General features: G+C 47.1%; 1 protein-coding gene across 1 annotated transcript in view; it reads right to left on the bottom strand.

The window, feature by feature from the left end:
• Positions 1 to 437: 437 nt before the first annotated feature.
• The window catches only part of LOC139237837 (lysophosphatidic acid receptor 1-like), a 203644-nt gene continuing 177754 nt past the window's right edge, over positions 438 to 26327 (bottom strand). Inside the window, exon 3 of the mRNA XM_070867064.1 lies at positions 438 to 517. Coding sequence (XP_070723165.1) covers positions 444 to 517 — 74 coding nt within the window. The 3' untranslated portion in view covers positions 438 to 443. The remainder of the gene's footprint in view (positions 518 to 26327) is intronic.

Genomic DNA, 26327 nt, shown 5'->3' with positions numbered 1-26327 from the left:
TGCCCCGCGCTCTCACCTTCTGGCCTCTGTGGACTTGCCTCGGGCCATGCTGCTGGCTGAGCTGCAAAACACAAATGAGGTTATTAGAGGAGAAGTGGGTGCTGGGGTCACAAGGTGAGTCCAGCGCTACACACAGCATATGCACGACAAAAGCACTACCGCTCTCAAAATCATCACAGACATCACATTTCATGACCATCAACACATTGTGGATTGCAATGATTTTCATTAGGCCAGCGTTATTTCGATGACAATTTTAGAAATCATCTATCATATATGATTGGTCAGATATGAGTTGGTGTGGCATCTATTGACTGCATCACGCAATGGTGTAAGCTTTACTCACGTGGCATCACTTCAGAGTCTGCAGATGCGTCCGTGGCTGTCCGGGGGAGGGGGGGGGAGGGTGCTTCCCCACGAGTGCAAGCACTCGTTCCTCCATCTCAGTGATGTCGCTGGGGACCGATGGCCCCCCACCCATTCGCCTCTGCACTGACCTCATCGTCGATAGCTTCTTCTGTAAAAGGTGACAGGACTACATGGCATGAGATTGCGTGATATCATTGCTAGGTACTGTCACAGAGACTGATACAATACATAACCGACAGATGTAATCATGATTATTATCATTCTTTACCTAAAGACGTACACCGTGACCGCAGGCTTTGAGCAAAACATTCCCGGTAAAAGTGCAAGACCTCACATCTGCTGATAGTCACTCATGGCTGTTACAAATCAAATTATATAAATACGTAAGTACATGTAAATCAATGTAATACTTACTCTTGCGGATCCCACAAGGTCGTTCCATCGTTTGCGGCATTGGTTGCCCTCACACACCTCATTGGTCGCCAACGAGACCTTATCATTTGGTAGGCCTTTGGGGTGGGCTTCCCGCGCCCTCCCTGTGTCAAATCACCCCAGCGTGACTCGATCTCCTGAAGGAGGGAGGCATTTGTCTTGTCTGAGAACCTTCTTGCTCTTTTGCAGCCTCCAATGTGCTGCTCTCCCACCTCACTACTCTTTCCAGCGTCAGTCTCCACAGCGTGCTGTGATGCCTCCTCCTCTCCCTCCATTATAGGGCAAATTCTGTCAAATGTGTGGCTGTTAACAGCTACTTTTTGTTTAGCTACTTGCTATCTGTCATGTATGTAACCTTTATGTAACAACACTGTAATACTGTACATACGTAAGAAATGCACACCTTGACCACAAGGGGTGAACTTGTGGGAGACACTCCTCACCAGGTCATCCAGGTATATAAAGGGAGATCCCATGCAGGGTCACCTCTTCTTGGTCCTGTGAATAAAGGTTCAGGTCATGGAGTGACCTTGTCCATATAATGTGCCTCGTGTGGATTTGTGGTATTGTGTAAGTACTTTACATTGGCGACGAGAAATGGGAATCAACGACACACGAGAATGGCCACCGGCAGCACAGATGAACGGTACTGTGTTGGTGAGGACTGGGATGATTTCACTGAGAGGCTGCAGCAGAGTTTTGTCACGAAGGACTGGCTGGGAGACGCAGCGGCCGACAAGCGAAGGGCCCATCTACTGACCAGCTGTGGACCTAAGACTTACGCGCTCATGAAAGACCTGCTGGCACCCGAGAAGCTGGCGGACAAAACCTTTGAAGAGCTCAGCAAACTAATCGGTGAGCACCTCAAACCGGCGAGCAGCGTACACATGGCCCAACACAGATTCTATACCCACCGACGTCAGGAAGGACAGAGCATACCGGATTTTATTGCGGACCTCAGGCGCTTGGCCAGCCTCTGTAAGTTCACAGACGCCTGCAGGGGGGAGATGCTAAGGGATTTCTTTATTGAGAGCATCGGTCATGATGGGATTTTCAGAAAGCTAATTGAGATCAAGGGCTTGACCTTGGAAACGGCGGCGTTGATGGCTCAGACTTTTATGGCGGGGGAGCAGGAAACCAAGATAATATATGCGCGCAATTCTGCCTCCAATGGATCAGGGAGTCAATATCATAAACGCGACACGGAGCCCCGCAGGCAGGCAAGGGCAGTTCGACACACCCCAGGCAGCAATAGTTCCAAGAGTAAGACTCCAACAGAGACAATGGCAGGCTGAACGAACATTTACGCCCCCCGAGTGGACAACGCGGCCCAGGATGGGGCCATTGACACCCACTGACAGGGTGCTCAAGAGCAGTCAAAGGGACAATCAGCGAGGAACCCCTTGCAACAGCTCTTTTGTTCATAACAATGGGAATCTCAGTTCATGCTGGAGGTGTGGGGGCAGACATGCTGCCAGGACTTGCAGGTTTCAACAGTTCGTCTGCAGAAATTGTAACCTCAGTGGCCATTCAGCCAGAATGTGCAGAAAGCCTGTAACCAAGCTAATATACGAGGTGGATGAACCAGATGAGGGGTCTGCGAGGCAGGATGACGCTTGGGGCAAATCAATGGACGCTGAAGTTCAGCGGGTTCATGTGGCAAACATTCACAGCTCATACACCAAAACGCCACCTATGATGATGAAGGTCCTATTAAACGGCATCCCTGTATGCATGGAGCTGGACACGGGGACCAGCCGGTCACTCATGAGCGTTCAGCAATTCTAAAAGCTGTAGCCACTCAAAACCAGCAGACCCAAACTAGAACGCATTGAGACACAATTACGGACGTACACCAAATAAATCATTCTAGTGCTAGGCAGTGCAATGTTGGCGATCACACACAATGGATCGGTGAACCGGCTGCCGCTCTGGATTGTCCCGGGCAATGGTCCCGCACTGTTGGGGAGGAGCTGATTGGCTGAGATGACCTGGAAATGGGGTGATGTGCACGCCATGTCATCTGTGGAGCGAAGTTCATGCTCACAGGTCCTACAGCAATTTGAGTCACTATTTAAACCTGACGTCGGGACGTTCAAAGGTACCAAAGTAGTGATACGCATCACCCCAGACGCCAGACCAGTGCACCACAAAGCCAGAGCTGTGCCGTATGTGATGCGGGAGAAAATTGAGAGCGAGTTGGACCGGTTGCTGAGAGTGGGTATCATCTCGCCCGTTGAATTCAGCGACTGGGCAAGCCCCATCGTTCCCGTCCTAAAAGCGGACGTCTCGGTCAGGATCTGTGGTGCCTACAAGGCCACTATCAACCGGGTGTCCCTACAAGACCAATTCCCACTCCCAAGAGCGGAGGACCTTTTTGCCACGCTGGCAGGCGGCAAGCTATTCACCAAGTTGGACCTCACTTCAACCTACATGACCCAAGAACTGGCCGACGAATCTAAACTACTGACCACCATCACCACGCACAAGGGACTGTTTGTTTACAACAAGTGTCCATTTGGCATTCGATCAGCGGCCGCGATTTTTGAAAGAAACATGGAAAGCCTGCTCAAATCCATTCTGGGAACAATAGTATTTCAGGACAACGTCCTCATCACCAGTCGTGACACCGAGGAACATCTCCACAACTTGGAGGAGGTGCTACGCCGACTAGACCGGGTAGGCCTGCGACTCAAGAAGTCTAAATGTGTGTTTTTGGCTCCCGAGGTTGAGTTTCTGGGCATGAGGGTTGCTGCAGACGGGATTTGGCCCACCGAATCCAAAACAGAGGCGATTCGATGAGCACCCAGGCCCTGCAACACATCGGAGTTGCGTTCATTTCTGGGACTCTTGAACTATTTCGGGAACTTTCTGCCGAACTTAAGCACATTGTTGGAGCCGCTACACGTGCTCCTGCATAAGGGTTGTGATTGGTTTTGGGGGGGCTGTCAGGAACGGGCTTTCAATCGGGCGCGGAACCTACTTTGTTGACCCTGTACGACCCCCCGTAAGAAATTGGTTCTGACATGTGATGCATCATCCTATGGGGTTGGGTGCGTGTTGCAGCAGGGTAACGCTGAGGGACAACTACAACCTGTGGCTTATGCTTCCAGGTCGCTCTCTCAAGCTGAACGGGGTTATGGGATGGTTGAGAAGGAAGCACTCGTATGTGTCTATGGGGTGAAAAAGATGCATCAGTACCTCTTTGGCAGGAGGTTCAAATTAGAAACGGACCACAAGCCGTTAACATCTCTGCTGTCAGACAGCAAGGCTGTCAATGTCAACGCGTCAGCTCGCATAGAGCGATGGGCTCTCACATTCGCTGCGTATGACTACACCATCCAGCACCGACCCGGCACCGGAAATTGCGCTGACGTGCTCAGCAGGCTTCCACTGGCCACCAGCGAGGGGGCAGCAGAGCAAAGCGCTGAGATGGTCATGGCTGTCAATGCCTTTGACAACGCAGGCTCCCCCATCACAGCCCGCAGATCAAAATCTGGACCAACATAGATCCCCTCCTATCATTGATTAAGAAATGTGTCTTGACTGGGGATTTGGAGCCCGCACGCGGAGCATGCCCTGAGGAGGTCAGACCGTTTCACAGACGGATAGATGAGCTCTCCATCTAAGCCGACTGCCTACTATGGGGCAGCCAGGTAGTCATGCCCCAGAGGGGCAGGGAAGCATTCATCAGGGAACTCCACAGCGAGCACCCAGGCATCGTGCTGATGAAGGCCATTGCCCGGTCACATGTGTGGTGGCCGGGTATTGATTCAGACCTGGAACACTGTGTTCGCAGGTGCATGACATGTGCCCAGCTAGTTAATGCCCCCAGGGAGGCCCCGCTCAGCTCGTGGCCCTGGCCCACCAGGCCATGGTCACGTATTCACGTAGACTACGCAGGACCGTTCATGGGAAAAATGTTTCTCATTGTGGTTGATGCGTACTCGAAATGGATCGAGTGCATCATTTTGAATTCGTACACGACATCCACCACCGTGGAGAGTCTGCGCGCGGTCTTTGCGACCCACGGCTTGCCGGACATCCTTGTTAGCGATAATGGCCCATGTTTCATAAGCTACTAATTCCGGGAGTTCATGTCGGGTAATGGCATTAACCATGTAAGGACAGCACCGTTCAAGCCGGCCTCCCATGGCCAGGCGGAACGTGCGGTCCAAATCATAAAACAAGGCATGCTCCGGATTCAAGGACCCTCCCTTCAATGTCGCCTATCGCGCCTCATGCTGGCCTATAGGTCCAAACCGCACTCGCTCACGGGGGTCCCGCCCGCGGAGCTACTCATGAAACGAACACTCAAAACTCGGCTGTCCCTCATTCATCCAGTCGTATCCAACATTATTGAGGGCAAGCGCCAGTCCCAAAACGAGTACCATGACCGAAATTCAAGGAGAAATTGATGACCCCGTATTTGTTCTCAATCACGCTTTGGGGCCCAAATGGCTTGGTACTGTAATAGACAAAGAGGGGAATAGGGTCATAGTGGTTAAACTTAACAATGGGCAGATATGCCACAAGCATCTGGACCAAGTAAAAAAAAGTTTCAGCATGGACACTGAGGAACCTGAGGAAGATCATGAGATGGTATTCACACCACCGCCAGTGAACGAGCAACAAGAACATTCAGCAGCATGCACAGTCCCTGCGGTCAGCCCGGACAGGCCGGAATCACCACAGGTGACAGACACGCATACCAGGGCTCAACAACCAGAGCCCCAACTGCGGGGTTCCACGAGAGACCGCAGACCACCTGAGAGACTTAACCTATGATCCCAATAAGATGTTGAGAGGGAGGTGATGTCATGTATGTGACCTTTATGTAACAACACTGCAATACTGTATATATGTAAGAAACGCACACCTTAACCACAGGGGGTGAACTTGTGGGAGACACTCCTCACCTGGTCATCCAGGTATATAAAGGGAGGTCCCACGCAGGATCATCTCTTCTTGGTCCTGTGAATAAAGGTTCAGGTCATGGAGTGACCCTGTCCATAGAACGTGCCTCGTGTGGATTTGTGGTATAGTGTAAGGACTTTACACTATGAAGCTCTAAAGTCTCCCTCCTTCCTCCCAAAGCAGCCACACCTCACACAGCCACGCCTTCAGTCCCTCTGAGCTCCCTCTCTCTCTGTCTCCTCTTCTGCGCATGCCATGATGACTCTTGACCTCCTGAATTGCGGGAATCGAGCATTGCCATGATGTTGATAAGGATGGCCACATTTTACGGCAGAAGGTCAGAGAGATTTAACGCTACCGCCCATTTGATATCACTCGCGGTAACACCCATTTTCTCTCAAAATGTAAACTAGGTGTTTTGAGAATGAGCGAGAAGCCAGAGATCTGAAAACCCTTTTTTAATGCCCACGCCGGAAATAACGCCCATTTTTGGGCGATAAGCTCAAAAGTGGAGGTTCTAGCCCCTTGTCTTTGACGGAGTATCCCCGACTCCATCCCGCAGCATGCTGCCAGCCACGATCTCAGCACAATCCTCGCCCGGCACGAGGTTGAAAAGTCCATCCGACAACTGAAAAACAACAAGGCCTCGGGAGCAGATGGAATCCCCGCCGAAGTACTAAAGCATGAATCCATGACCTCATCTCTCTTATCTGGAAGGAGGAGACGCCATAATCATGACCATCTTCAAGAAAGGTGACAAGTCCGACTAAGGTAACGACAGAGGAATCTCCCTGCTGTCTGCCGCAGGGAAAGTCATTACAAGAATCCTCCTCAATCGCCTTCTCCCTGTGGCTGGAGAGCTCCTCCCAGCATCGCAATGCGGATTCCGCCCACCAAGGGGCACAATGCACCAAATCTTCACTGCGCGGCAGTTACAAGAATTATGTAGCAAACAGCACCAACCTCTGTACATTGGCCTTCTTTGACCTCACGAAGGTCTTTGACTCTTGTCAACTGTGAGGGATTATGGAGTGTCCATCTCAAATGCGACTGCCATCAAAAATTTGTCACCATCCTCCGCCTGCTTCACGATGACATGCAAGTCGTGATCCTGACCAATGGATCCCCCACAGATCCAATACAAGTGCAGACTGGGGTCAAGCAAGGCTGTTCTCAATCTTCCTTGCTGCAATGTTCCATCTCACCCTCAACATTCTCTCCGCTGGAGTGGAGCAAAATTACTGGGCAAACAGGAAATTGTTCAACCTCCGTCACCTCCAGTCCAGATTCAAGGTTGTTCCAACCTCTGTCATTGAATTACAGTATGCAGACGACACTTGCATTTGTGCACACTCGGAGATCGAACTCCAAATCGGTGACACCTTCACCGAAGCGTACGAGAGTCTGGGTCTTACATTAGACATCCAAAAGACAAAGGTCCTCTACCAACCTGCCCCCCGATTATCAAGATTCATGATGAGACCTTGGACAATGTGGACCACTTTCTATACCTACTATCAGCAAGGGCAGACATCGATGACGACGTCCAACACCACCTCCAGTGTGCCTGAGGAAGAGAGTGTTCAAAGACCAGGACCTCAATCCTGGCACCAATCTCATGGTCTACAGGACAGAAGTGATACCCGCCCTCCTATATGGCTCAGAGACATGGACTATGTGCAGCAGGCACCTCAAAGCCCTGGAGAAGTACCATCAACGCTGCCTCTGCAGGATCCTGCAAATTCATTGGCAGGATAGTCGCACCAACATCGGTGTTCTCTCTCGGGCCAATATCCCCAGCATTGAAGCATTGGCCATCATGCTCGATCAGCTCCGGTGGGCAGGCCACGTTGTCCGCATGCCCAGCACTAGACTACCGAAACAAGCGCTCTACTCCGAGCTCCGACACGGCAAGCGAGTCCCAGGAGGGAAGAGAAAACGCTTCAAAGGACAGCCTCAAATCCTCCTTGAAAAAGTTCAACATCCCCACCAACACCAGGGAATCCCTGGCCCACGATCACTCAAAGTGGAGGAGAAGCATCCGATAAGGAGCTGAACATTTCGAGTCACTTCATTGAGAGCACACAGAAGCCAAGCACAAACAGCGGAAGGTGCGCACGACAAACCAAGTACATTGGAGTTCAGAAGAATGAGAGGTGATCTTAGCGAAACATATAAGATAATGAGGCGGCTCAACAAGGTGGATGCAGAGAGGATATTTCCACTCATAGGGGAAACTAAAACTAGGGGACTATGGGCTAGATTTTAACATTTTGTGCATATTGCGTTATTTCTGGCGTAAAAATGGGTTTTCAGATCGGCGGGTTCTCACCCATTCTCAAAGCAGCACTAGTCTACATTTCTTAAATTGGGCATTACCGTCAGCATTAAATCTCGCTAACCTTCTGCAGTAAAGTGCCGTCATCCTCAGCAACGGCATGGCAACGCTCGATTCCTCCGATTCAGGAGGTCAAGGGTTATCATGACATGTGCAGAAAAGGAGACAGAGAGAGAGGGAGCTGAGAGGGACTGAAGGCGTGGCTGGGTGAGGTGTGGCTGTTTTGGGAGGAAGGAGGGAGAGTTTAGAGCTTTAAAACAAATAAGGAAACAAAAACTAGCTGTTACCAGCCACATATTTGACCGAATTTGCCCTATAATGGAGGGAGAGGAGGAGGCATCACAGCACGCTGTGGAGACTGACGCTGGAGAGAGCAGTGAGGTGGGAGAGGAGAACATTGGAGGGCGCAAAAGAGCGAGGAGGTTCTCGGACAAGGCAAATGTCTCCCTCCTACAAGAGGTCGAGATACGCTGGGGTGATTTGACACAAGGAGGGTGTGGGAAGCCCATCCCAAAGGCAAACCAGAAGGTATGGACCGAGATAGCAGAGGTGGTCTCGTCGGTGATCAACGAGATGTTTGAGGGCAACCAATGCCGCAAACGATGGAACGACCTTGTGGGATCCGCAAGAGTAAGTATTGCATTTATTTACATGTACTTATGTATTTATAGAATTTGATTTGTAACAGTTATGAGTGACTATCAGCACATGTGAGGTCTTTCACTTTTACCAGGAATGTTTTACTCAAAGCGTGCAGTCACTGTGCAAGTCTTTAGATAAAGAGTGATAATAATTATAATAATCATGATTACGTTTGTCGCTTATGTGTTGTATCAGTCTCTGTGACAGCACCTAGCAATGATATCATGCAATCCTCTCATGCCATGTCGTATTGTCACCTTTTACAGAAGAAACATAGAAACATAGAAAATAGGTGCAGGAGCAGGCCATTCAGCCCTTCTAGCCTGCACCGCCATTCAATGAGTTCATGGCTGAACATGAAACTTCAGTACCCCCTTCCTGCTTTCTCGCCATAACCCTTGATCCCCCGAGTAGTAAGGACTTCATCTAACTCCCTTTTGAATATATTTAGTGAATTGGCCTCAACTACTTTCTGTGGTAGAGAATTCCACAGGTTCACCACTCTCTGGGTGAAGAAGTTTCTCCTCATCTCGGTCCTAAATGGCTTACCCCTTATCCTCAGACTGTGACCCCTGGTTCTGGACTTCCCCAACATTGGGAACATTCTTTCTGCATCTAACCTGTCTAAACCCGTCAGAATTTTAAACGTTTCTATGAGGTCCCCTCTCATTCTTCTGAACTCCAGTGAATACAATCCCAATTGATCCAATCTTTCTTGATAGGTCAGTCCCGCCATCGCGGGAATCAGTCTGGTGAACCTTCGCTGCACTCCCTCAATAGCAAGAATGTCCTTCCTCAAGTTAGGAGACCAAAACTGTACACAATACTCCAGGTGTGGCCTCACCAAGGCCCTGTACAACTGTAGCAACACCTCCCTGCCCCTGTATTCAAATCCCCTCGCTATGAAGGCCAACATGCCATTTGCTTTCTTAACCGCCTGCTGTACCTGCATGCCAACCTTCAATGACTGATGTACCATGACACCCAGGTCTCGTTGCACCTTCCCTTTTCCTAATCTGTCACCATTCAGATAATAGTCTGTCTCTCTGTTTTTACCACCAAAGTGGATAACCTCACATTTATCCACATTATACTTCATCTGCCATGCATTTGCCCACTCACCTAACCTATCCAAGTCACTCTGCAGCCTAATAGCATCCTCCTCGCAGCTCACACTGCCACCCAACTTAGTATCATCCGCAAATTTGGAGATACTGCATTTAATCCCCTCGTCTAAATCATTAATGTACAATGTAAACAGCTGGGGCCCCAGCACAGAACCTTGCGGCACTCCACTAGTCACTGCCTGCCATTCTGAAAAGTACCCGTTTACTCCTACTCTTTGCTTCCTGTCTGACAACCAGTTCTCAATCCACGTCAGCACACTACCCCCAATCCCATGTGCTTTAACTTTGCACATTAATCTCTTGTGTGGGACCTTGTCGAAAGCCTTCTGAAAGTCCAAATATACCACATCAACTGGTTCTCCCTTGTCCACTTTACTGGAAACATCCTCAAAAAATTCCAGAAGATTTGTCAAGCATGATTTCCCTTTCACAAATCCATGCTGACTTGGACCTATCATGTCACCATTTTCCAGATGCACTGCTATGACATCCTTAATAATTGATTCCATCACTTTACCCACTACTGAGGTCAGGCTGACCGGTCTATAATTCCCTGTTTTCTCTCTCCCACCTTTTTTAAAAAGTGGGGTTACATTGGCTACCCTCCACTCCATAGGAACTGATCCAGAGTCAATGGAATGTTGGAAAATGACTGTCAATGCATCCGCTATTTCCAAGGCCACCTCCTTAAGTACTCTAGGATGCAGTCCATCAGGCCCTGGGGATTTATCGGCCTTCAATCCCATCAATTTCCCCAACACAATTTCCCGACTAATAAAGATTTCCCTCAGTTCCTCTTCCTTACTAGACCCTCTGACCCCTTTTATATCCGGAAGGTTGTTTGTATCCTCCTTAGTGAATACCGAACCAAAGTACTTGTTCAATTGATCCGCCATTTCTTTGTTCCCCGTTATGACTTCCCCTGATTCTGACTGCAGGGGACCTACGTTTGTCTTCACCAACCTTTTTCTCTTTACATACCTATAGAAACTTTTGCAATCCGCCTTAATGTTCCCTGCAAGCTTCTTCTCGTACTCCATTTTCCCTGTCCTAATCAAACCCTTTGTCCTCCTCTGCTGAGTTCTAAATTTCTCCCAGTCCCCAGGTTCGCTGCTATTTCTGGCCAATTTGTATGCCACTTCCTTGGCTTTAATACTATCCCTGATTTCCCTAGATAGCCACGGTTGAGCCACCTTCCCCTTTTTATTTTTACGCCAGACAGGAATGTACAATTGTTGTACTTCATCCATGCGGTCTCTAAATGTCTGCCATTGCCCATCCACAGTCAACCCCCTAAGTATCATTCGCCAATCTATCCTAGCCAATTCACGCCTCATACCTTCAAAGTTACCCTTCTTTAAGTTCTGGACCATGGTCTCTGAAATTACTGTTTCATTCTCCATCCTAATGCAGAATTCCACCATATTATGGTCACTCTTCCCCAAGGGGCCTCGCACAATGAGATTGCTAATTAATCCTCTCTCATTACACAACACCCAGTCTAAGATGGCCTCCCCCCTAGTTGGTTCCTCAACATATTGGTCTAGAAAACCATCCCTTATGCACTCCAGGAAATCCTCCTCCACCGTATTGCTTCCAGTTTGGCTAGCCCAATCTATGTGCATATTAAAGTCACTCATTATAACTGCTGCACCTTTATTGCATGCACCCCTAATTTCCTGTTTGATGCCCTCCCCAACATCCCTATTACTGTTTGGAGGTCTGTACACAACTCCTACTAACGTTTTTTGCCCTTTGGTGTTCTGCAGCTCTACCCATATAGATTCCACATCATCCAAGCTAATGTCTTTCCTAACTATTGCATTAATCTCCTCTTTAACCAGCAATGCTACCCCACCTCCTTTTCCTTTTATTCTATCCTTCCTGAATGTTGAATACCCCTGAATGTTGAGTTCCCAGCCCTGATCATCCTGGAGCCACGTCTCCGTAATCCCAATCACATCATATTTGTTAACATCTATTTGCACAATTAATTCATCCACCTTATTGCGGATACTCCTTGCATTAAGACACAAAGCCTTCAGGCTTGTTTTATTAACACCCTTTGTCCTTTTAGAATTTTGCTGTACAGTGGCCCTTTTTGTTCTTTGCCTTGGGTTTCTCTGCCCTCCACTTTTCCTCATCTCCTTTCTGTCTTTTGCTTTTGGCTCCTTTTTGTTTCCCTCTGTCTCCCTGCATTGGTTCCCATCCCCCTGCCATATTAGTTTAAATCCTCCCCAACAGCACTAGCAAACACTCCCCCTAGGACATTGGTTCCAGTCCTGCCCAGGTGCAGACCGTCCGGTTTGTACTGGTCCCACCTCCCCCAGAACCGGTCCCAATGCCCCAGGAATTTGAATCCCTCCCTGCTGCACCACTGCTCAAGCCACGTATTCATCTGCGCTATCCTGCGATTCCTACTCTGACTATCACGTGGCACTGGTAGCAATCCCGAGATTACTACTTTTGAGGTCCTACTTTTTAATTTAGCTCCTAGCTCCTTAAATTCGTTTCGTAGGACCTCATCCCTTTTTTTGCCTATGTCGTTGGTACCAATGTGCACCACGACAACTGGCTGTTCTCCCTCCCATTTCAGAATGTCCTGCACCCGCTCCGAGACATCCTTGACCCTTGCACCAGGGAGGCAACATACCATCCTGGAGTCTCGGTTGCGGCCGCAGAAACGCCTATCTATTCCCCTCACAATTGAATCCCCTATCACTATCGCTCTCCCACTCTTTTTCTTGCCCTCCTGTGCAGCAGAGCCAGCCACGGTGCCATGAACTTGGCTGCTGCTGCCCTCCCCTGATGAGTCATTCCCCTCAACAGTACCCAAAGCGGTGTATCTGTTTTGCAGGGGGATGACCGCAGGGGACCCCTGCACTACCTTCCTTGCTCTACTCTTCCTGCTGGTCTTCCATTCCCTATCTGGCTGTGGACCCTTTCCCTGCGGTAAGACCAACTCACTACACGTGATACTCACGTCATTCTCAGCATCGTGGATGCTCCAGAGTAAATCCACCCTCAGCTCCAATTCCGTAACGCGGACCGTCAGGAGCTGGAGGCGGATACACTTCCCGCACACGTAGTCGTCAGGGACACCGGAAGTGTCCCTGAGTTCCCACATGGTACAGGAGGAGCATAACACCCGACCGAGCTCTCCTGCCATGTCTTAACCCTTAGATACACTTAAACTGGTAATAACAATGTTAAAAGTTACTGACCAATATAAGAAGAAAAAGAAAAACTACTCACCAATCACCAGCCAATCACTTACCCCCTAGGCTGTGACGTCACCTTTGTTTTTTTGCCTTCTCCCTGCAGCTGCACCGGTACGCCTCTCACCGACCCCGGACTCGCCCTGCTCCGAGCTCCCGCCTCCTCGACTGACTGCTCGAACTGCCTGACTCCCGCTGGCCTTTATAGGCCTCTCGCCGACCCCGGACTCGCCCTGCTCCGAGCTCCCGCCTCCTCGACTGACTGCTCGAACTGCCTGACTCCCGCTGGCCTTTATAGGCCTCTCGCCGACCCCGGACTCGCCCTGCTCCGAGCTCCCGCCTCCTCGACTGACTGCTCGAACTGCTCGACTCCCGCTGGCCTTTATAGGCCTCTCGCCGACCCCGGACTCGCGCTGCTCCGAGCTCCCGCCTCCTCGACTGACTGCTCGAACTGCTCGACTCCCGCTGGCCTTTATAGGCCTCTCGCCGACCCCGGACTCACGCTGCTCCGAGCTCCCGCCTCCTCGACTGAGAAGCTATTGATGATGTGATCCGTGCAGAGGCGAACGGGTGAGGGGCCACCAGTCACCAGCGACATCACTGAGATGGAGGAGCGGGTGCTCGCACTCGTGGGGAAGCACCCCCGGACAGTCCTAGAAATAATGCTGGCCTAATGAAAATTATTGGAGTGCAAATGTGTTGATGGTCATGAAATGTGATGTCTGTGATGATTTTGAGAGCAGTGGTGCTTTTGTCGTGCTTATGCTGTGTGTAGCGCTGGACTCACCTTGTCACCCTAGCACCCCTTCTCCTCTAATAACATCATTTGTGTTTTGCAGCTCAGCCAGCAGTGCGGCCCGAGGCAAGTCCACAGAGGTCAGAAGGTGGGGGCGCGAGGCCCGACTCTCTGGATGATCCTACATGTGATGCTGAGGAGCTCCGATTTTCGCCCGTCAATCCGCTGGATCTGTTCTCTACGGATGAGAGCGCGGACTTCGAGGAACGTGCATCGCCACACTCCAGAAGCCATTTCACCCCAAGGCCATCTAATGGTCCTCCGGTCATTCCCGCCTCCATTCTGGAGGTACCGGCCCCAAGTACCTCGTCACAGGGCACCCCATTTGTCCCCAGGATGATGCCAACCCCGCGGAGGTGTCGTGGACGTGGCAGGTCTGGTCCACAATCGCCACATGAGAGCGGAGAGATGGTACAGTTGTCCAGGAGGACTGTAGACATTGGTGACCAACTCATCGAAGCATTGGGGGGCATATCCCGACAGCTAGCCACCATGACTGAGTACGTTCCATGGATGGTGGAGGCCCTGGATGCGATAGCCAGGAACGCTGCTGCCACAGGCCTCCCAGTGGTCCCAGAGCGCGGCACTCCATCCCTACATTCCACACCACCACTGCGAAAGACAGATGAGAGCAGGGACCAAGATCCTGCTTCTGTATCAGAGAATGTTGCCCCACTGGCACCCCCCACTCCTGTACCCGTGCAACCACCGCCTCTGCCTTCATCCCCCTAATGAGGCAACGCCTGAGGAGCTCCTCGGTCAGGCGCCGTGGAGTGAGGAGGGGAAGAGGTGGAGGTGGGGAGAAGAGGAAGGGGGAAGGAAAGTGAGGCGTATGTCCACAGATGATAGCTGTGTTATATCTCCATCTGGGTGTATGCAATTTGTTATAATGTATGGGGGGAGAGGACCACCTTCCTGATTTGCATTTTTATTCTGAGTTACTGGATATGTTGAACATTTGACTGATGTCAATGGTGGAAAAAGTGGGTTGTGGGTGGGGGTTGGGTATTATTGCCTGTGATACTTATGATTTCAGGCCAATGTTGGTATAAAATTTGTTTTATTCAAATTGTGCAACATTGATGTCTGAGCTGCACACACACAGCAGTGTGTCAGCGTTGTTACTCACAGCAATGTTCTTTCAGGCAAATCGTTCAGATATCAGCTCCTCACGTAAGAGTCTTGCGGCTATGTAGCCACCACGGGCTTTCACACAAGCACCAAGATGTAGCTTGGTTGGTGGTGAGGAGGGCCCTACCCGTCAGAGCGTTCATGCACAGCCGGCATCTCAGCAGCACGACATGGTGCCCCCGAGTCGGCTGTGGGGCGGACGAGACTGTCACCCACCTCCGTCAGGATTGCCCCTTTGCGACGCAGGTCTGGAAAGAGATGCAGTGGTTGCTGTCGAGGTTCATCCCGAGCAGCTCCGTAACACAGGACTCTGTGCTCTACGGGCTGTTCCCAGGGACACACACCGAGACAGACATCACCTGCTGCTGGAGGGCCATCAACTCGGTCAAAGACGCTCTTTGGTCTTGCCGAAACTTGCTGGTCTATTAGAGCAAGGAGATGTCCACGTCTGCGTGTTGCAGACTGGCGCAATCCAAGATCCAGGAATACGTGCTGAGGGACGCACTGAAAATTGGTGCAGTCGCCGCAAAGGGAAGGGCCACAGTTTAAAGCCCTTCCGCCACGGTAAACCCGGGGGATGGAATCAGTACAAACCCCCCTCGGGCTGCAATGGTAAACCTTTTGTATACATAGAGCACCATGATCTGCAAACACCTGTGTAGTGCCATGTAAAATGCAAGTTCTGTTGCGTAATGCATGTTGGAAACAAATGTAACTGTACCCTCACTGTGTACCGTATGGTGACACATGTAATGTAACTTGATGAACGTACCACAATGTATCCTGGATTGTATGAATCGTACCTTGAAATAAAGAAATGTATTGAACGGAACTGCGGTCGGCATCCAAATGTAATGTATGGAATTGCTGACCGCATCCAAATGTACTGAACTGCTTTCGAATGTATTGCGCAAATTTTTATATGAATAAAGTATATTTTGAAATATTTCCTGCTATTTCCTGCGGTCTGGAGGGGGCCATGGGCATGGTTGCATAGCCAACCTGATTGTCTGGCCCTAGGTCAGAGTCCAGCCCCTCGTCGTCCTCTTCCTCTCTCTCCTGAGGTGGAGCATCAGTCCCTTCTGGCAATTCTTGGCCCCTCCTGATAACCAAGTTGTGCTGCATGGAGCACTCAACCACAAATGTATCTACTTGCTCAGGGTTGTATTGTAGTTCCCCTCCTGAGTGGTCCAGACATCTGAAGCGCTGCTTAAGCACAGTTAATGTTTTGTAGACCACATTGCGTGTGTCTCTGTGGCTCTGGAAGCATCGTTTCTCGACCTCAGTGTGGTTTCAAATGCAAAACAGTTACTAAGATTCTAGATTTAGGTAAAGCCAACTTCAATGGGACGGGATGAGACAGAGACTGTCCACCCCAGGGGCAGCACAGGCCAGCCCACACTACAATATGTGTGTGCACTAGGTCCGTGCAGCAGAGCAGGTCTCCAGTCGTCCTGGTTAACCCTTGCCACTGGATACAGGTCTATCTCTGTCAAGCCGTGTGGTGGCCACATGTAAAAAAAAATCCACGCACAGGCATCTTCCACCCTTCAATTGGAGTCCAGGACTGGAACATCGGGTCCTTCACTGAAACATCTGTGAACTCTTGTGGAAGCAAGTCATCCTCGTTCGAGGGACTGCCTATGATGATGATGACACAGGGGGGGGTCATCAGCCAGGTGGCTAGGCCATATCGGTTATCCAGCATTCAGCATTGTCCCTGTGGCTGACTCTTAAAGATGTCAGAGACAGTGCTCTCACGCAGGATGTGAGTGAGCCTCATCGAAGGGGCCCGGACATTTGGCATTCACTGCCATTATGATCTGGTTGTGGTCGACAACTGGTTGGACCTTCACGGAGTGAAATCCTTTTCTGTTACAAAAAAGCTCTGGGTCCTGAGAAGGTGGCCGCATGGCGATGTGAGTGCACTGTATTGCTCCCTGCACCCTGGGGAACTTAGCAATGCGGTAGAATGCTCAAGCCCTGTCAGTTTGAGCCTCCGTGGTCATGGGGAAGCTGATAAATTCCATCCTTCGTGTAGTGTCTTGTTACAAACTCACACGATGCATGTATATATCAGACACGGTCACTCTGTGACCTTCACTTTATTCCCAGGGCCAAAGACCCTGGGTGGGACCTCCCCTTTTATACCTGGAAACCCAGGTGAGGAGTGTCTCCTGCAAGCTCACCCCCTGTGGTCAGGGTGTGCATTTCAAGGGTGCAGGTAAAGTGTGCATGAGATACAGTTGCATAACTATTGTCATTGCAAGATGGTGAAATACATGACACTTCACGCGTGCAGGGCCTCCGTGACCTGTCTAATGCAGCGATGGGTGGCATGGTGAAACAGAGGGAAAATCTCGACTGAGGAGGCGCGAAAGAAACCGGACACATAGAAAGACAGTGCCGCGGTGACCTTGACCTCGACTGACACTGATGTCCTGATGGCAGACTGCATATGTGGCCTGATGAGCTCACATATTAAATTGATCACCACCTTGTGGAAGCGCAGTCTCCGAAGGCAGGTGTGGTCAGACACGTCGAGGTAAGACCTTTTTTCCCTGTACATGCGGGTGTGTATGGTCTGGCCCTCCCCCTCATTAAATTGGGGACATAATTATATGCATCACATGTGAGCCATCTGCACTCTGCAGCATCTGCGTATTAATCGATGCAGCCTGAGAAATGGCTGGCCCCATTGCAATGAAAGTATAATAGCGATTGATCAGAAGCAATAATTTCCTCACTAAAATACACCTAGAGTAAACCCCCCAATAGTCTAGAGTCTGAAAATATGTCTGTCGAGATGGTCACTTCAGCTGAGAAGAACTCCCGAGTCAATGCAAACTCCCCCGAAGTTGAGGCAGCCTTTTGAATGAAGTGACCCGCGCTTTAAAAAAATGGCAGCCACACCGCTGGCTTTAGATCAGAACAGTTCCACTTTTTCTGGATGTTTTTTTGGGCGAACGATATTGTGGGCGATATGTGTGTGAGGTGGTGAAAGTGACAGTGGGCGATCTCCTGGGCGTTAGTTTCACCTAATGTGCTCTTTGCGACAAAAAAAAAATTCCGTGCAGATAGTAACGCAGGGCAATAGTATGGCCGTTGATTTTGCCCATTCCCAAAAAAGTTGGCGGGCGGTATTATGTAATACTCGGCGATAAGTTTCCAAAAAATGCCTGTCAGTTTCCATTTTGTGGCTAAATGGGCGATATCTGGGCATTATAAGTCATTTCAGCGGTAAAATGGACGTTAAGTGGACGTTAAACATGCAAAAATCGAGGAAGGTCTAGCCCATAGACTCAGAATAAGGGGCCGCCCATTTAAAACTGAGATGAGGAAGAATTTATTTTCTCAGCGTGTTGTAAATGTGTGGAATTCTCTGCCCGAGAGAGCTGTGGAGGCTGGGTCATTGAATATATTTAAGGCGGAGATAGACAGATTTTTGCGCGATAAGGGAATAAAAGGCCAGCAGAGAAGTGGAGCTGAGTCCATGATCAGATCAGCCATGATCTTATTAAATGGCGGAGCAGGCTTGAAGGAATAGGTAGCCAACTCCTGTTACTATTTTTTATATTCTTATGTTCTTATGTTCATCACACCCACTTATCTTTACAACCAACATTTGCCCGACCTGTGACAGAGTGTCGAAATCCCGCATTGGTCTCATCAGTCATCTTAGAACTCATATTAGTGTGGAAGCAAATCACCCTCGACTCCGGGAAACTGCCTTAGAAGAGGCAGTCTCAATATAAACTGACACACATTGTACAGTCTCACTATAGACTGACACACATTGTACAGACTCACGATAGACTGACACACATTTTACAGTCTCACTACAGACTGACACACATTGTACAGTCTCACTAGAGACTGAGACACATTTTACAGTCTCACTATAGATCGGCACACATTGTACAGTCTCATTTTGGATTGACAGATATTGTATTGCCTCACTATGGACTGACACACATTGTACAGTCTCACTATAGATTGATACACATTGTACAGTCTCACTATAAAATGACACATTTTGTACCGACTCACTATAGACTGACACTGACACACATTGTAGTCTCACTATAGACTGACACATATTGAACAGTCTCACAACAGACTTACATACATTGTACACCCTCACTATAGAATGACACACGTTGTACAGTCTCACTATAAACTGACACACATTGTATAGTCTCATTATAGAATGACACACATTGTACAGATTCCCTATGTTCTGACACTGACACATATTGTACAGTCTAACTATAGACTGAGACACAGTTTAGAGTCTCACTATAGACTGGCACACCTTGTACAGTCTCATTATGGACTGACACACATTGTACAGTCTCACTATAGACTGACACACATTCTACAGTTTCACTATAGACGGACGCACATTGTAAAGGCTCACGATAGAATGACACACATTGTACAGTCTCGCTATAGACTGACACACAATGTTCAGTCTCACTATAGACTGACACACATTGTACAGTCTCACTATAGACTGACACACATTCTACAGTTTCACTATAGACGGACGCACATTGTAAAGGCTCACGATAGAATGACACACATTGTACAGTCTCGCTATAGACTGACACACAATGTTCAGTCTCACTATAGACTGACACACATTGTACAGTCTCACTATAGACTGATTGACACACAATGTACTGTCTCACGATACACTGACACACATTGTACAGTCTCACTACAGACTGACACACATTGTACAGTCTCACTAGAGACTGAGACAAATTCTACAGTCTCACTATAGACCGGCACACATTGTACAGTCTTATTATGGACTGACAGATATTGTACAGTCTCACTACAGACTGACACACATTCTACAGTCTCACTACAGACTGACACACATTCTACAGTCTTACTACAGACTGACACTGACACACGTACAGTCTCACTATAGACTGACATACTTTGTACAGTCTCACTATAGACTGGCATTGTCACATGTTGTATAGTCTCACAATGGACTGACACATATTGTACAATCTCACTATAGACAGACACACGTTGTAGAGTCTCACTATGGACTGTCATGCATTGTACAGTCTCACTATAGACTGACACCAACACACATTGTACAGTCTCACTATAGAATGACACACATTGTACGCACTCACTATAGACTGACACTGATACATATTGTACAGTCTCACTATAGACTGATACACATTGTACAATCTCACTATAGACTGACAAGCTTTGTACAGTCTCACTGTAGAATGACGCACATTGTATAGATTCACAATAGACTGACACTGACGCACATTGCACAGTCTCACTTAGATTGACATACATTGTACAGTCTCGCTATATACTGACACACACTGTACAGTCTCACTATGGAGTGATACACATTGTACAGTCTTACTATAGACTGATTGACACACAATGTACTGTCTCACGATAGACTTACACACATTGGACAGTCTCACTATAGACTGACTGACACATTGCACAGTCTCACTATAGACTGACACACATTGTACAGTCTCACTATAGACTGACACACATTCTACAGTCTCACTATAGACTAATGCACATTGTACAGTCTCACCATAGACTGATACGGATACACATTGTACAAATTTACTGTAGATTGACACACATTTTACGGTCTCACTATGGACTGACACACATTGTACCGTCTCACTATAGACTGATTGACACACAATGTACTGTCTCACGATAGACTGACACACATTGTACAGTCTCACTATAGACGGATGCACAATGTACAGTCTCACTACAGACTGACACACATTTTGCAGTCTCTCTACAAACTGACACACATTGCACAGTTTCACTATAGACTGGCAGTGACACATATTGTACAGCCTCACTATAGACTGACACTGACATACATTGTAGTCTCACTATAGACTGATACTTATTGTACAGTCTCACAATAGACTGACACACATTATACACTCTCACTATAGAAGGACACACATTGTACAGTCTCACTATAAACTGTTACACATTGTACAGTCTCACTATAGACTGACACACATTGTACAGTCTCACTATAGGCTGCACTGATACGCATTGTACAGTCTCAATATCGACTGATAATGAAACACATTGTACAATCTCAGTATAGACTGACACATGTTGTACAGTCTCACTATAGACTGACTGGCACATATTGTAAAATTTCACTATAGACTGACACACAGTGTAGAGTCACATTATTGACTGACACACATTGTACAGTCTCACTACAGACTGACACACATTTTACAGGCTCACTACGGACTGACACTCATTCTACAGTATCACTATAGACTGATACACTTTGTACAATATCACTATAGTCTGACACTGTCACACATTATACAGTCTCAGTATAGAATGACATACATTGTACAGTCTCACTATAGACTGACTTACATTGTACCATCTCACTATAGACTGACACTGACTCACATTCTACAGTCTCACTATAGACTGACACTGACAGACATTGTACAGACTCACTATCGACTGACACTGACATATATTTTACAGTCTAACTATACACTGACACACATTGTACAGTCTCACTAGAGACTGACACTGGCACACATTGTACAGTCTCACTGTAGACTGAAACACATTGTACAGACTCACTATAGACTGACACTGACATACATTTTACAGTCTAACTATACACTGACACACATTGTACAGTCTCACTATAGGCTGACACACACAATACGGTCTCACTATAGACTGACTGACACACTTTGTCCAATCTCACTATAGACTGACGCACGTTGTACAGTCTCACTATAGACTGACACACATTGTACAGTCTCACTATAGACTGAAGCTGCCTCAAGTTGTATAGTCTCACAATGGACTGACACATATTGTACAATTTCACTATAGGCGGACATACATTGTAGAGTCTCATTATGGACTGACACACATTGTACAGTCTCACTATAGACTGATCCTGATACACATTGTACATTCTCACTATAGACAGACTGCCACAATTTGTATAGACTCACACTGGACTGACACACGTTGTAGAATCTCACGATAGACTGACACTGACACACATTGTACAGTCTCACTATAGACTGACTGACACACATTTTACAGTCTCATTATAGACTGGCACACATTGCACAGTCTCACTATAGACTGACACACATTCTACAGTCTCACTATAGACTGACATAAATAGTACAGTCTCATTACAGACTGACACACATTGTAAAGTCTCACTATAGACTGACACACATTCTACAATCTCACTATAGACTGACACACATTGTACAGTCTCACGATAGACTGACACTGACACATATTGTACAGCCTCACTATAGACTGACACTGTCACACGTTGTGCAGTCTCAGTATAGACTTACATACATTGTACAGTCTCACTATAGACTGACACACAATTTAAAGTCTTAGTATAGACTGACAAACATTCTACAGTCTGACTACAGACTGACATAAATTGTGCAGTCTCACTATAGACTGACACACATTGTACAGTCTCACCATAGACTGACAGACACACATTGTACAGTCGCACTATAGACTGACACACATTCTACTGTTTGACTACAGACTGGTACACATTTTTAAGTCTTAGTATAGACTGACACACATTGTACAGCCTCACTATAGACTGACACTGTCACACATTGTACAGTCTCAGTATAGACTGACATACATTGTAAAGTCTCACTATAGACTGACACACAATTTAAAGTCTTAGCATAGACTGACAAACATTCTACATGCTCATTACAGACTGACATAAATTGTACAGTCTTATTACAGACTGACACACATTGTACAGTCTCACTATAAATTGACACACACCCTACAGTCTCACTATAGACTGACACACATTGTACAGTCTCACTATAGACTGACACTGACGCACATTGTACGGTCTCACTATAGACTGACACACATTCTAATGTTTGACTACAGACTGGCACACATTTTTAAGTCTTTGTATAGACTGACACACATTGTACGGTCTCACTATAAACTGACTGACACGCGTTGTATAGTTTCACTATAGACTGGCGCACGTTGTACAGCCTCACTATAGACTGACTGACACACATTGTAAAGTTTCACTATAGACTGGCACACATTGTATAGTCTCACTATAGACGGTTGCACAATGTACAGACTCGTGATAGACTGACACAGATTGCACAGTCTCACTACAGACTGACACACATTGTACAGTCTCACTATAGACTGACACACATTCGACAATCCCACTGCAGACTGACATTGACACACATTGTATAGTCTCACTATAGACTGACACTGACACACCTTTTACATTCTGACTATTGACAGACAACCCTTGTACAGTCTCACTTTCGACTTACACACATTTTGCAGTCTCACTATTGAATGACACTGACACACAGTGGACAGTCTAACTATAGACTGACTGACACCTATTGTTCAGTCAGATTATAGACTGACACACATTGTACATTCTCACTACAGACTGACACACATTCTACAGTCTCACTATAGACAGACACACATGCTACAGTGTCACTATAGGCTGACTGACACACATTGTACAGTCTCACTTTGGACTGACACTCATTGTGCAGTCTCACTATAGACTGACACATATTGTAGAGTCTCACTATGGACTGACACACATTGTACAGTCTCACTATAGAATGACACACATTGTACACACTCTATAGACTTACACACTTTGTAAAGTCTCACTATAAAATAACGTACATTGTACTAAATCACTATAAACTGACACTCATTGCACAGTCTCACTGTACATTGACAAACATTGTACAGTCTCACTATAGACTGAGACACATTTTATAGTCTCACTATAGACGGACGCTCGTTGACCAGACTCGCGATAGAATGACACACATTGTATAGTCTCACTATTGACTGACACACATTGTACAGTCTCACTATAGACGGACACACATTTCACAGTCACACTACAGACTGATACACTTTGTACAGTCTCACTACAGCCTGAGACACATTTTATAGTCTCACTACAGACCAGCACACCTTCTACAGTCTCATTATGGATGGACAGACATTGTACAGTCTCACTATAGACTGAACACTTTGCAGTTTCTCACTATGGACTGACACACATTTTACAGTCCCACTATAGACTGATGCACATTGTACCATAGACTGACACACATTATACAGTCTCACAATAAATTGACATGCATTGTACAGTCTCACTATAGACTGACACGGATACACATTGTTCAGTCTCACTATAGACTGACACACATTGTACAGTCTCACTACAGACTGACTGACACACATTGTACAGTCTCACTTTGGACTGACACTCCTTGTGCAGTCTCACTATAGACTGACACATATTGTAGAGTCTCACTATGGACTGACACACATTGTACAGTCTCACTATAGACTGACATGGACACACATTGTACAATCTCACTGTAGTCTGACACACATTGTACAGTCTCACTATAGAATGACACACATTGTACACACTCACTATAGACTTACACACTTTGTAAAGTCTCACTATAAAATAACGTACATTGTACTAACTCACTATAGACTGACACTGACACACATTGCACAGTCTCACTGTACATTGACAAACATTGTACAGTCTCACTATAGACTGACACACATTTTATAGTCTCACTATAGACGGACGCTCGTTGTACAGACTCGCGATAGAATGACACACATTGTACAGTCTCACTATTGACTGACACACATTGTACAGTCTCACTATAGACGGACACACATTTCACAGTCACACTACAGACTGATACACTTTGTACAGTCTCACTACAGCCTGAGACACATTTTACAGTCTCACTACAGACCAGCACACCTTCTACAGTCTCATTGTGGATGGACAGACATTGTACAGTCTCACTATAGACTGACACACTTTGCAGTTTCTCACTATGGACTGACACACATTGTACAGTCCCACTATAGACTGACATGGATACACATTGTACAGTCTCACTATAGACTGACACAGATTGTTCAGTCTCACTTTAGACTTACATTGACACACATTCTACAGTCTCACTATAGAGTGACACACGTTGCACAGTCTGACTATAGATTGACACACATTGTACAGTCTCACTATAGACCGGCACACATTTCAAAGTCTCACTATAGACTGATTCACATTCTACAGTATCACTATAGATTGACACACATTGTACAGTCTCACTATAGAATGACACACATTGCACACACTCACTATAGACTGACACTGACACATATTGTACAGTCTCACTGTAGACTGACACACTTTGTACATTGAACAGACTCACTATAGACTGACACTGAGACACATTGCACAGTCTCACTACTGATTGACAAACATTGCACAGTCTCACTACTGATTGACAAACATTGCACATTCTCTCTATAGACTGACACACATTTTACAGTCTCACTATAGACTGACACTGTCACATGTTGCATAGTCTCACAATGGACTGACACACATTGTGCAATCTCACTATAGACGGACATACTTTGTAGATTCTCACCATGAACTGACACACATTTTACCATCTCACTATAGACCGGCACACCTTCCACAGTCTCATTATGGATGGACAGACATTGTACAGTCTCACTATAGACTGACACACATTGTACAGTCTCACTATAGACTGACAGACATTCTACAGTCTCACAATAGACTGACACACATTGTACAGTCTGACTATAGACTGACACACATTCGACAATCTCACTATAGACTGACATTGACACACATTGTATAGTCTCACTATAGACTGACACTGACACACCTTGTGCATTCTGACTATTGACTGACACTTCTTGTACAGTCTCACTATCGAATGACACTGACACACAGTGGACAGTCTCACTATAGACTGACTGACACCTATTGTTCAGTCTGATTATAGACTGACAGCCATTGTACAGTCGCACTACAGACTGACACATTCTACAGTCTCACTATAGACTGACACACATGCTACAGTATCACTATAGGCTGACATGGACACACATTCTACAATCTCACTGTAGTCTGACACACATTATACAGTCTCACTATAATATAACGTACATTGTACTAACTCACTAGAGACTGACACACATTGCACAGTCTCACTGTACATTGACAAACATTGTACAGTCTCACTATAGACTGACACACATTTTACAGTCTCACAATAGATTGACATGCATTGTACAGTCTCACTATAGACTGACACGGATACACATTGTACAGTCTCACTATAGACTGACACAGATTGTACAGTCTCACTTTAGACTTATATTGACACACATTGTAC

This window comes from Pristiophorus japonicus, chromosome 24 (assembly GCF_044704955.1).
Source record: "Pristiophorus japonicus isolate sPriJap1 chromosome 24, sPriJap1.hap1, whole genome shotgun sequence".
Lineage (NCBI taxonomy): Eukaryota > Metazoa > Chordata > Chondrichthyes > Pristiophoridae > Pristiophorus > Pristiophorus japonicus.
Note: the sequence above shows the minus strand (reverse complement) of the source record. Positions and strands in the feature narration are given on the sequence as shown.